We start from the raw sequence: 13,053 nt of genomic DNA, 5'->3' as shown, positions 1-13,053 counted from the left end.
GGGAAATCTTTGAAAGGTGTCCATTGGAGAGTGGGATACTCAAATGTGCTTTCAGTTTGTCCTGATGACAGCGTGGCAGATGAATATCAAAGAAATGGTGATGAAGAGACCAACTCTCAAGTTATCACCAGTGAGGGAGGATGAGGTCTGAGTCCAGTTGTGGTAATTAGAACGCAAAGGAGAGCAGAGAAGAAAATTATTTATGCCCATAAAAATCAATAGTCCTAGGCAGCCCAGGTGGCTCAGCGGTTTAGCACCGCGTTCAGCCTGGGGTGTGATCCTGGAGACCTGGGATCGAGTCCCACATCAGGCTTCCTGCATGGAGCCTGCTATTCCCTCTGCCTGTGTCTCTGCCTCTCTGTCTCTATCTCTGTCTCTCTCTCCCTCTCTCTCTGTGTCTCTCATGAATAAATAAATTTATTTTGTGGTGGTGACAGAGTTGTAGAGGAGAAGTAGCCTGAAATGATTCCACTGGGCATCTTTCCTATAGTACCAAGGGAAGCAGTCATCCAGTCTCTGCTAGAATGCTTACAGTGATGGGGAGATCACCACCTCCCGACTGATAGCTTTTGTTGCTATAAGGAGGAACTTCCTGTTGGACAATTAAATACTGGCTTGTGGAACTCAATGTCAGCTCTAGTAGGGGGCAAGAAATATGGCTCTGATCTATGGATGCTTTGAATTCCAAGGTCCATGAATCCCCACTCTATGCGAAGCTTTTCCTAAGAAAGTGTGGTAATAAGAATGTGAGTGGGTGGTGGGCTAGCCTGCAGATCCACAATCTAAAGGTAGGGGGGATTCTCCCAAGATTCTGGAAGATGGAGGCCTTTCTCTGTCGTCATATCAATGGATCATGCCTGTTAACGTAGGACCCAAATCACTTGTTATGAGCACTTTCTCTAATAGAAATGGCAGCTATGGTGGAGGGATGTGGGAGGGCAGGGGACAGGGATGGGGACGTAACATCTCACTAACATTGAAAAAACATATTTTTTAATATTTTGAACCATGTGTATGTATTATTTATTTAAAAATTAGATAAATACAGGGGTGCCTGTGTGGCTTAATTGGTTAAGCATGTGACCCTTGGTTTTGGCTCAGGTTATGATCTCAGGATCATGAGATGGAGGCTTGTGGTGGAGTCTGCTTGAAGTCTCTCTCTGCCCCTCCCCCCAACCACATGCACACACACACTCTCAAATAGATAAATGAATGTTAAAAAAATGAAATAAATATACACATAGTTTCCAGATTGTTCTGTAGTCACTCTGAATGACTTTTAAAAGGAAGCTTTTTGCGATGTAACACTCTAAATACTCAGTATGCTTGGAACAGCTCCTACTGAGAAAGGCCCTGAGTGGCTGTTCCAAGGCGTCTTGTGGAATTGAAGTTTGGAAACTGTAAATTAGTTATCAATAAAAGCTACCTTAATTGATTGCCCCAGATGGTTGCTACAGGGCTCCACCAAAAAAGGGCAAACTGCACTTTTGCTTGCTTGTTGGCTTCCTCGAATTTTGTAGAAGTAATTGTTCCTGATGGACAGTGGGGAAAGATCACCAGGGAAAAAGAGAAATTGGTTTCAGAGAAGCATTATCTCTTTTAGGCCACAAATTAAGAAAGCGTTTGTGAGATCAAGGAGCAAAGCGAGGCCAGGCGCTGGCTAGGAACTCTGTTTTGCCATAAAAGCCCATGTAATTTGAAGGCATATTCTGTAGCTTCTTTGATTACAGTCATAATTCAGCATGGTTTGCTATTGACTGAAGACAGGTATAGTCTGTCATTAGGAGATTTTGTTTCCTTTTAAAAGTTCCGTATTATATCATCAATCTCTTCTTTGGGGAAAATCACTGAACACGTTCATGGCATCCATTTGGTGAACTAGCCCATAATTACAACGTGTATATGTACATATATCTAATGTGAAAAGTTTTTTATCACCAGCACTTTATATCCTATTGTAAGTCAAGTATCCTGCTGTTCCTGTGTTTATTACAGCTGCAGAGGAAAACATTAGTTTTAACAAAATGATCACATGTGCATTGCAGGATATTTATCTCCATAATCCAAACATCAAGTGGGATGACATTATCGGACTCGACACAGCCAAGCAGTTAGTCAAAGAAGCTGTTGTGTACCCTATAAGGGTAAGGATGGGAAGCCTCTTGGGGCTTGTTTCTATTCATTATCCACTGGACCGACTGTATGTCATGCACCTGTCAGGAAGAGAAGGACAAAAAAAAAAAAAAAAAAAAAGGAAGAGAAGGACAGGATGTTCTTCTGTCATCGAGTTAACTTTTTGCCTGCGTCACAATATTTGGTTAAACACTGGAGTACCAAGGCCCGGTCCATTGTAGGCAATTTGAAATCGTGTCACATATTGGTTCAAGGCAGGGGTCTGTTCAAGTGATTATTTAAGATCTAAGATTATAATATATATGATTTGTTAGTTACTATAGATTGTTTTGAATAGCCTGCCTCCCTAAAAATATACTTATAGTAGAAATACCTCCTGTAGGAGAGGGCCTCTTACTTTGTTCCTATAGATCTTACGCCTCTCCCTCTCCATCTTCTGGGGTTTTGCTTTTCATTTTTTGTAAAGAATAGACAGCCCCTTCCAGGGCACTGGCCAGTAAAGCCATCGTGTAATGCTCATTGCTTTTTCCCAATAAGTCTTTGTTCAGAGTGGTTCACTAAACAGGAAGGAGAATAGAAAAATAAGAATTTCTATGTTGGGTTTACAACTGTGTGATGAGAAAGTCTGGGTACCACATAGCTTTGGCTGTATGACACACCACCCCAAAACTTCATGCCTTACTCTGCACAAATAAATGACTGTGTACAGTTGTAGCTGTAGACAATCTGGGCTGGGCTCAGTGGGGCCAGCTCATCTCTTTTCTATGTGGTACTGGGCTCACTCACATGTCTGGGGCATCAGCCAGCATGACCAGGAAAGCTGGAATAGATGGGATGACTGAGACTTTCCTCCATGTGCCTCTCATCCTCCAGCAGGCAGGCCTGTCTTCTTCCTGTTGGTGGCACAGGCTTCCTGGACAGAAGCAAGAAAGGGCCGGTCACAATCCAACAGCATTTCCCACGTCTCTTCTTAGAGTCCTTATATATTCATTCTTTCTTTCTTTCTTTCTTTCTTTCTTTCTTTCTTTCTTTCTTTCTTTCTTTCTTTCTTTCTTTCTTTCTGATTCTATTTATTTATTCATGAGAGACACACACAGAGAGAGAGAGGCAGAGACACAGGCAGAGGGAGAAGCAGGCTCCATGCAGGGAGCCCGACATGAGACTCAATCCCAGGACTCCAGGATCATGCCCTGGGCTGAAGGCAGGCGCTAAACCGCTGAGCCACCCGGGCTGCCCGAGTCCTTATATTTTCAAGTCCCTTCTTATATTTGCTGATATCTCATTGGCCAAAGTCACAAGGCCAACTCCAGGCTCAAATGGTGGAGAAATACACTCTGTCTCTCAGTGGAAGGAGCTGCAGATAATTTGTGACCATTTTCTGGAACCTCCCGCAGTCAAGATAACACGTTTATTATATTAAAAAATCTCTTTACTCTTACCAGGGAGCCCACGAAGCCCATGATTTTTGGCTGCTTCTATTCAAATGAGACAAAAATCAATGATTTTGGATCGTCTTTCCCCACCTCTTTCTTCCTGTGTTCAGACACAGGAGAAAGAAATATACTGGTATTCAGAATTAGTAGAAATTCATTCACCCTTTCCTCTCATTGACTCTATAGTAAAAGTCTTCTGGGAAAGGGCAGAGCACCTCATTGAAACCCTGGATAGGTTATCTCCATGGGGTGAGAAGCTTTGTATGTGATGGCATCGAGAATTTGGTATTAGCGTCAGCAAGAACCTAATAGCTAGTTATAATTTTACTATTGTTTTTCCTTCTCTCTTGTTCTCTATCATCTCTTTCTGCCCTCCAAGGCTGCCTGAATTTGACCTAATGGGAGAGAACCACTGAAGTCCATGCATGTCCTGTTTGGAGTCAGTATCTCATAATACATTCAGCACCGAATGTTCCCAACTTCTTAATCAAGCTTTGCCACAGCTTTGTGCTTTATTCGCAGGCACCTTTGTTTGTTGGGTTAAGTGTTTATCTGAGAGGGCATTCCTGGTTCCCAAAGTTAAAAGACTGCCAAATACCCTGTATATAGAACTCTGGGGGAAATGATGTTATGTTTGCAGGAAAAGTACCTACATATGCCTTTCTTTTCCTTAAAAAAATTGCTCTTTTTGGGGCACCTGGGTGGCATCTGCCTTTGGCTCAGATTGTGATCCCTGGGCCCTGGGATTGAGTCTCGCATCAGGCTCCCTGTACGGAGCCTGCTTTTCCCTCTGCCTACATAAATCTCTGCCTCTTTGTATTTCTCATGAATAAATAAGTAAAATCTTTTTAAAAAATCGCTCTTTTTAAAAAGCCACAAAAATTAAACCAGGCATTGCTATTGAGTGCAAAAGGAAAACTGGGATAAATAAGATGTAGAAGTGGGCAGCCGTAAGAAAAGGCTTGACTCTTTGAGTTGAACTGTGTATCAGTCCAATTTCATTCATTTGTCTGTGCAAACGGCTGACATCCTGATACCAAACCTCATCTTTGTTCCTTGTTTCCATAGTACCCACAGCTGTTTACAGGAATTCTTTCCCCCTGGAAAGGACTACTGCTCTATGGCCCTCCAGGTAAAGGAATCTTTATGTTTTAGTCTTTTTTTTTTTTTTTAAAGATTTTATTTATCCACTTGGGAGAAAAAGTCAGGGAGAGAGAGAGAGAGAGAGAGAATGTGTATGAGCAGAAGGGAGGGACAGAGGGAGAGGGAGTAGCAGGCTCCCCACTGAGCAGGGGGCCCAACATGGGATTCTGATCCCAGGACCCTGAGATCATGACCCAAGCCAAAGGCAGACACCCAACTGACTGAGCCACCCAGGTGCCCCTCTGTTTTGGTCTTGGTATTAAGTGTGTATGCAGAGTTGTACTATCTATCCTCATTCAGGACTGGGGCTAATGACCACTGGGTAACTACCTCCTTTTTAACTTGTGAAACTGACTTGTGTTTGTGTGCAGAGGCATGGAGTTCATGTGTCACTCACGTTTGCTCCCCATGTGTCTCTAGGGACAGGAAAGACTTTGCTGGCCAAAGCTGTGGCCACGGAGTGCAAAACAACCTTCTTTAACATTTCTGCATCTACCATCGTCAGCAAATGGAGAGGGGATTCAGAAAAACTTGTTCGGGTAGGAATTCTTGATTTTTTTTTTAATTTTTTATTTATTTATGATAGTCACAGAGAGAGAGAGAGAGAGGCAGAGGCATAGGCAGAGGGAGAAGCAGGCTCCATGCACCAGGAGCCCGACGTGGGATTCGATCCCGGGTCTCCAGGATCGCACCCTGGGCCAAAGGCAGGCGCTAAACCACTGCACCACCCAGGGTTCCCTTGATTTTGTTTTTTTTAGAATAAGTTCCAGCAGGACATAGTGGTACAAAATGATGTTAGAGCTTATTTGTTTTTAAATGATTTATACGTTAGAATTTATCCTGGATCTTGATTACCAAAAGCCCAGGAGATGGACTGACTATTATGTGTGGATACTAATCCTGTCCCCATCAGCAAAACACCATCTCCTTTCTTCTGGGAACATGACCAATAGTCCTTTTTTGATTCACGTGGCTTAGCAGTGGAAGCTGGGACAAAGGTTGTTTATGAAGTGGAATATTTTTTTTTCTTCATTCAAGAACCATCTATTATTAAACATGTGCAGTATATTCGGTTAACATTTATTGAGAGGCTACTACTATATGCTAGTCCCTACAATAAATACTCTCACAAAGAATCAAGAAATTGAAAACAATTATTTTTTTTCAGATGCTCTGAGCAACTTTCCCCCACAGTGCCCCATAGCCTTACAGTTTTCTTCCTCTCCTTAGGAGAGAAATATAAAATATATTTTATGTAAAATATAATATAAAATTATATTATAAAATTTTACTATACTTTCCAGTCACCTTATGAGAACTCCTGTTATGATTTATGCCTCAGTGTAAGGTGGGTCCTTCTCAGAAATCCTGTTAAACTGTTGAATTCCGTAAAACAACTGGTTAGGTAATCAATACTAAGTCAATGTAAATACAATATATTTTCTGAAAGGAATTTACTCTAAAATATTATGCTTAAGTTACATTCCCTTGGATGACTCATTTCTAAAATATTATGGCTTACTTGAAAGTCATAGTAGAATATTCTTATAGGATTGATTTACCTAAAATGATCCATTCTTTATTTCTTTGATACTTTTCTCTAGTTACTTCAATGTGTAAATTTTTATGAATTTTATCACCCCTTCAAGACTGTAATTTGTGGAAATCCATGTTGACATCTGTTTCTTTGTTCTTTGAGTCTTAGTGCCGGGTCCAAAGGTGGGGTGTGAACTTACCTGTTCCTAAATTTGTGGGTTCTGTGTGATTCTAGTTGACTTGATTTCAATTAGCTAAAATCCAACTAACTATATAAAATCTTCATCAGCCTGAAGACTTATTTTTTTTAACATTCCATTTCTACGTGCTGAGGAACAATAAAACTTTTACAAGATGCCCCCTGAATCAGTTTAGATTCATCTCCTGTCATGAAAAGTGGTTTTTACAACTTTAAGCACAAAACACTGCAAAATGCTCAAAGAAAAATTACATTATGTTCCCTGGACAGGACTTCTCTAAACAGAAGAAGAAATTCAAATATTTTATGAATAGTTGTTTCAGAGAAAGGGAGAGTGAGAGCAAGAGCGCAAGCATGAGCATGGGAAGAGGCAGAGGAGAAGCAGACTCCCCACTGAGCAGAGAGTCTGACTCAGGGCTCAGTCCCAGGACCTCGGGATCATAGCCTGAGCTGAAGATAGATGCTCAACTGACTGAGCCACCCAGGCGCCCGTTTTATGAATATTCTTTTTTTTTCCGTTTTATGAATATTCTTAATGAAAATAGAAACCACTACAAGAATTGTTTTGTTTAATGTTAGACAGCCAGAAAAGTCATTTAATAAGGACTCTCCATTCTGCATGAGCATTTTAGTCACTTAAATTTTCCTTTGCTTCAGTATAATTTTGTTAGAATTCTAAGGATGAGGAAAAGATTCCTCCCCCAAGGCTGATTCTTTATTTTGGCTCAGGTCATGATCTCAGAGTCCTGGGATCCAGCCCTGTGTTAGGCTCCATGCTCAGCAGGGAATTTGCTTAAGGATTTTCTCCCTCTGCCCCTCCCCCCCCTAAAATAAATAAATAAATCTTTTTTAAAAATAGTATTTTTGAAAAAAAAGGGGGGGTACAAAAGGGCATATAGACCCCTGAGCCCTCTCCCCACAGGCAACTACTGTAGTTTGCTAGTGCAGTCTTCCAGAACATGTATCTATATCTATATTAATACCAACAACTTCATCTATATCTCCCTTCCTTATTAAATACAAGTAGGAACATACTACACATGCCTTTTGGGTTTTTTCCACACTCAACAATATATATACCTTTTGGTTTTTTTCCACACTCAACAATATAACTTGGGTATTGTTCCACACTATTATAGACAGAACATGTTCTTTTATAAGTCTGCACAGTATTTCATTGCCTGCATATACTAAAACGTATTTAACTAGTCTTTTTCTTTTTTTTTTAAGATTTTATTTATTTATTTATTCATTCATTCATTCATTCATGAGAGACACAGAGAGAGAGAGGTAGAGACACAGGCAGAGGGAGAAGCAGGCTCCATGCAGGGAGCCCGACATGGGACTCGATCTTGGGTCTCCAGGATCACGCCCTGCGCTACAGGCAGCGGCTAAACTGCTGAGCCACCCAGGCTGCCCTGACTAGTCTCTTCTTAATGGACATTTAGGTTGTTTCTAGTCTCTTGTTATCACGAACACAGCTACAGTAAACCGTCTTACTATATATATGTCCTTGCATACATAGTAGTGTAGGACAGTTTCTCTGAAGTAGAGTTGCTAGGTCAGAGAATAAAAAATCACTGATTGCCAAACTGCCTGACAACAGCATTGCACCAGTTTACACATCCATCAGTGATGTGCATGTTTGCTTTGCCTTCCCTGGCTAACACAAATTTAAAAATCGTTGTCGAAAAAAAAAATTGTTGTCGATCTGATAATGAAATTAATTTTTCAGTTCTCAAATATACATTTATTTAATTCTGAATGAACTTGAGCATCTTTTTATAGGTTTGTATTTGTATTCTCTTTTTTTCTGTGAAATGCATTTTTGGTTGAATATTTAAAAAAATAATTCAAGAGGAAAACAGATAACCTCTGCTAACCTTGAAGGATCTCATCTTCTATCCTTTCGGATATTATTTTCTGAGCTCTTTGAAAGATCCTCACCTGGAAAATCTTGGTCATGCTGTCAAGATCTTTACTATCAAGCTTTCAGATAAAGAGAGCCCTTCAGGACCTTCCCCTAAATCAGAGACTCTTTCCTACCATTTGATTCTCTTTCTATTCCAATTAAAAAGTTATTTATAGGGAATCTTTGGGTTATGTTCCTCCCTCCCCTCCTAATGTTCATGCCTCCTAGGAATTGATGCTATTGAATAGTTGAGTGGTCTCTTTAGCAAATGCACACACCTGTTGGTGCTTACATCTTTCAACACTGTCCCTCTGCCCCCTAATCATATGATTTAACTTCCTCCAAATACTTTTCAAAATTTTAGACTAATGCTTCCGAGCACTTATCTGGAATTCTATATATTCTCTGGCACTGGAAAGAGCAGTGGTATGGTCAATATGGAGACATAGGCTCCATATGTGGTTCTCCTTCCAATTAGATGTTTGGTCTTGTAGAACCTCTTGGTCTTTCTGCACATTAGGGAGCACCTAAAAAACATGTATGCTTCTATTAAAGAGTTCTGATATTCTACTTTTCATTGGGTAGTTTGATGCTGTTGTAGTCATCCTTAATATCAGTTATATTTGGGCTTCTTTTTTTTTTTGTGATAAGAAAAACAAGTTACTGGCTTCTAATGAGAGGGTCTCTATTGTGTCTAAAAGGCATTTGTGATGCATGTCCCAGCATTGACACTGTTCTCTCAGTTCATTAGGCTGAGCCAATTGTCTTGGCCGAATGAAATAGGATTCTGTGAAAGAAAAATACTTGAGGATGAGCATGGATGCACCATATGTGCAAGAAGTGGTGAAGGTGAGGAATTTCCACTCAGTGACAGGGAGACCTGTAAGGTATAACCTGCCACTACTCATGAAAACCACAATCTGGCCTTTTCTGGGCTCTTCTCCTATTTATTCTGTGATGCTTTGCTAGTGCTAAGTGACATGGAGAATAAATCCCCTATGCCTATTAAAGAACCTCTATTCTTTTCTAAATCTCTACTGCTTTCTCCGATCAACCAGTGAAGAATTGTATATGGTGCTCAAGAGATCAGTTTCAAGGTTAAAAAAAAAAAAGGTTTAGTTTTTTATACTCTTTTCATCACCACCACATCTCCCTTTAGAGCTCTTTATTTTGTTTTTATATGTCTGTTCTTTTGCTGGCTGCTTTCCTGTTCTTGTACAGTCTATAATATTTTATTTTGGAATGGAACATTTTATTCAATTGGGAATTGCTTTCAAGTACCTGAGCCTACCAAACAACAGTGTCTGGAGTTATATGGGGACCCCATGGAGTAATTTGGAGAGCAGAAAGGAGCAAAATTTTTCAGCCTTGTTACCCATGACCCGAACTGTATCCTCTTCCTACAGTTCTTCCTTCTGAGAATAACCCTCATTGTCCCTAAAGGTTAAAGGAAAGTCATCAGATGACTTTACACATTCCAAGGCTTTTGTGTCCATGTGGAACATGTGATTGGCAGGGAGTCTCAGGGGCTACCTAACTAACTAGAAGCTCAGGAACTGAGGTTTATCTTAAGCTCTCCCACTTATGATTAGTAATCCTTAGCTAACCACTAACTCTCTCTGGCTCTAATTTTATCAAGTGATAAATGGAAATAATTGCACCATCCATGGGGTTGTGCTAAGGAGAAATAATTGCAAAGATCATAAAGTTATTATGAAAGAACAGAGTGCTTAACATTTATTTATATATGCTTAATATTACAGCCATCCTAAGCTTTTAATCTCTGGGAGCATATGTGAACTTTAACTTAAGTATATGAGTTTGAACATGTGGTTGCTTTTCTCCCAACCAGGTGTTATTTGAACTTGCCCGCTATCACGCCCCCTCCACCATCTTCCTGGACGAGCTGGAGTCAGTGATGAGTCAGAGAGGCACGGCTCCTGGGTAACAGGGGTTTTTTTGTTTTGTTTTGTTTTGTTTTGTTTTGTTTTGTTTTGTTTTGTTTTTGGTCATCACTTCTCCCCTCTTGTAAGTGTGTTTGATGGTCGGAAGCTCATCGACATTTACCAGCAGAATGAGCCTATTAATAAGCCCACAAATTTTCTGCAGACACATGGAAAGGTCTTTAAATTAGATCCTGTTAACTGAATAGCTGATTTAAGTAGTTTTTATAACCGGAGGAAATGTCATCCTCCCTCCCCCTTTCCCCACAGAGTGGTTTTCAGGCCTGAAGATCACCCAGCCCCACAATCCCAGGCTGCCATAACGGTCTTGCTGGCTCAAAATAGCTGCCTGTGACCACCTCCTCTGGAGCCAGAGGGGCTGCATGTGGGGAACGGGGCTACAAAGGCCAAGTCCCAAGAGGAAGCCCTTGACAAGGTGTGTGAGGCCAGGGAAGCCACCACTTCTCTGTGACATCAGCCACAGTTGTGGCTCAGCTTGTCTGATTTTACATCTGTCACATATGTTATCTCTAAAGATTAAATGTCCACTAATGTCCCCTGTAGGAAAGAACACATCTCAGACTGCAATGAGCCTGCTGTGTGTGTGTACGTGTGTGTGTGTGTGTGTGTTAAAGTCTTTTTGTCTTCATCAGAAGTATTCTTCTTTGAAGCTTTTTACTAAACCTGGCTTGGAAAAATAGGTCTCTGGGAAATCTCAACGCAGCTGCATTTTTTAATGGCCTCTAATGGTCCATCATCAAGGCAGAGCTAATAGTAATAAAAGGCAAATATTTAGCTTCTTGGACATATAACTACAATATAATTTATGAAATTTTACTTGTTGAAGATCATTTTCCTAACAGAAGAAGAACCATTAAGATGCACCCAAGAGGCATGGCATTGATTTAAATGGGACAATTGCCATGGCTTAATGGGTGCTAGGCAGCTAGGCTGGGACACCCTGTCTCTTTCTACAGACAAGTGCATAGGCACCCAGCTGGGCACCCAGAAGACAGACCACCCCAGTGGTCATTCCCTCTGCGAAGACCCAGCCCACCTGGCCTGCCTTACTATTGTTATCTGTGCACTTGTTCTTCCATTCGCTTTGTTGATCTCCATTTTTAGGGTTCCCCACAGCTTTGAAAGTGCGCATTAGGAGACTTCATCAGCTATCTTTGAGAGTGCTCCAGGTTTTGAGCTGAATGTCAGCTTCCTTGTCTGGAACTTGAACTCGAAAACTAGAGTCTTCAAGGGATCAGGTGCTCTGAAGACTTCTTGGGTCATATGATGTTAAAAGAATAATCATGAGTGAATGCTAAATAAATATAAAACTACCCCGTGAGACTGTCCTTTCTCTTAGAAAAAGGTTGTATGACAGTGAGCAGCACAGTTTTTAAAAAAACACATGCCTAATCTATGCTGCCACCATTCACACGCAGAGATGAGAGGCTGAATGCTGTATTGTCCAAGAAGGGCATTTTGGGGGGCATCTGGGTGGCTCAGTGGTTGAGCATCTGCCTTTGTCTCAGGTCGTGATCCTAGGATCCCAGGATCGAATCCCACATCGGGCTCCCTGCATGGAGCCTGCTTCTCCCTCTGCCTATGTCTCTGCCTCTCTGTATGTCTCTCATGGATGAATAAGTAAAATCTTTTTCTTTTTAAGAAAGGCATTTTTTTATCGTCAATCTATATAAGTGAGGAGGAAGGAAAGCCTGCTGAACATGGTCAGTATTTAGAGCCAATTTAGATTGTTTGGTCCTGTAGTGAGCTCTTTCTTGGTGGAAGGGTCTTTGGCCATGGTGGAGGTAGGGCTCAGAGGGTGAATTTGCACAGAAGACAGCCCTCATCTGCTGTGCCAGGAAAGCATACTTTCCACGTCATTATCTTGCCTCTTATTAGACAAGAATGCAACAGATTCATTGTAGTAGCTCATCTCTCTTCTTCAGTAGATTATATCCACAAGTTATATTAAAAGAAATGCTGTGTATAAAAGTACATTCATGTCTGCTATAGAAATGAAAGGATTCTTCTCAATTATAGCGTTCTTACCAAGGGCAAGTAGTACTGCAGGTAGACACAGCAAGGCTGCATTAAATCCATCAGGGATCTTTCTACCCTTCAGCTGTTTTCTCTTTAACTACCAACTGTTGGTTTTCTTTTCATTATTGCCACTATATTCATTTATTTCCTTTCTACCACCCTCTACGTGAAAACAGTACCAAAGCGCTTGCTTCCTCCAACTCTAGTATGAGTGGCTCCTAAGAATGAGGCAGAGAACCTGTTCTACGGGCACTGATTCATCGCTGTGAGTGCCACTCCTGTCCTGGAAGCAAAGGCTCTGTGTCTTGGGAGAATCTCACCTCTGTGTCTCTGTAGGGGAGAGCATGAAGGAAGCCTTCGGATGAAGACAGAGTTACTAGTGCAAATGGATGGGCTGGCTCGCTCAGAGGATCTCGTGTTTGTCTTAGCAGCCTCTAACCTGCCATGGTAAGAGATTTTAGAATACATTTTTTTGAATACACTTTTTAAAAAGATGTATTTATTTGAGAGAGAGAGAGAGAGAGAGAGATAAAGAAAGAGTGAGCAGGAGAGGGGCAGAGGAAGAGAGATGGAAAGAGAGAATCTCAAGCAGACTTTCCACTTAGTGTGAAGCCCGATGTGGGGCTTGATCTCATGACCCTGATTATCATGACCTGAACCGAAATAGAGAGTCCAATGTTTAACTGACTGAGCCACTCAGGTGCCTCTTGAATA

At 41.1% G+C, this 13,053-nt stretch overlaps 1 protein-coding gene across 10 annotated transcripts in view; it reads left to right on the top strand.

Moving 5' to 3' along the window:
- The window catches only part of KATNAL2 (katanin catalytic subunit A1 like 2), a 115,728-nt gene that overhangs the window by 55,147 nt on the left and 47,528 nt on the right, over window positions 1-13,053 (top strand). For 8 of the 10 annotated variants that reach the window (XM_035719174.2, XM_049112661.1, XM_049112660.1 and 5 more), the window contains exons 9-13: window positions 2,046-2,144; window positions 4,635-4,698; window positions 5,130-5,248; window positions 10,209-10,300; window positions 12,676-12,786. In XM_035719174.2, coding sequence (XP_035575067.2) covers window positions 2,046-2,144; window positions 4,635-4,698; window positions 5,130-5,248; window positions 10,209-10,300; window positions 12,676-12,786 — 485 coding nt within the window. The remainder of the gene's footprint in view (window positions 1-2,045; window positions 2,145-4,634; window positions 4,699-5,129; window positions 5,249-10,208; window positions 10,301-12,675; window positions 12,787-13,053) is intronic. The other 2 variants (XM_049112662.1, XM_025428975.3) reach the window with 1 other exon arrangement.

The sequence above is a fragment of the Canis lupus genome, chromosome 7 (genome assembly GCF_003254725.2).
Source record: "Canis lupus dingo isolate Sandy chromosome 7, ASM325472v2, whole genome shotgun sequence".
In the NCBI taxonomy this organism is placed as follows: domain Eukaryota; kingdom Metazoa; phylum Chordata; class Mammalia; order Carnivora; family Canidae; genus Canis; species Canis lupus.
Note: the sequence above shows the minus strand (reverse complement) of the source record. Positions and strands in the feature narration are given on the sequence as shown.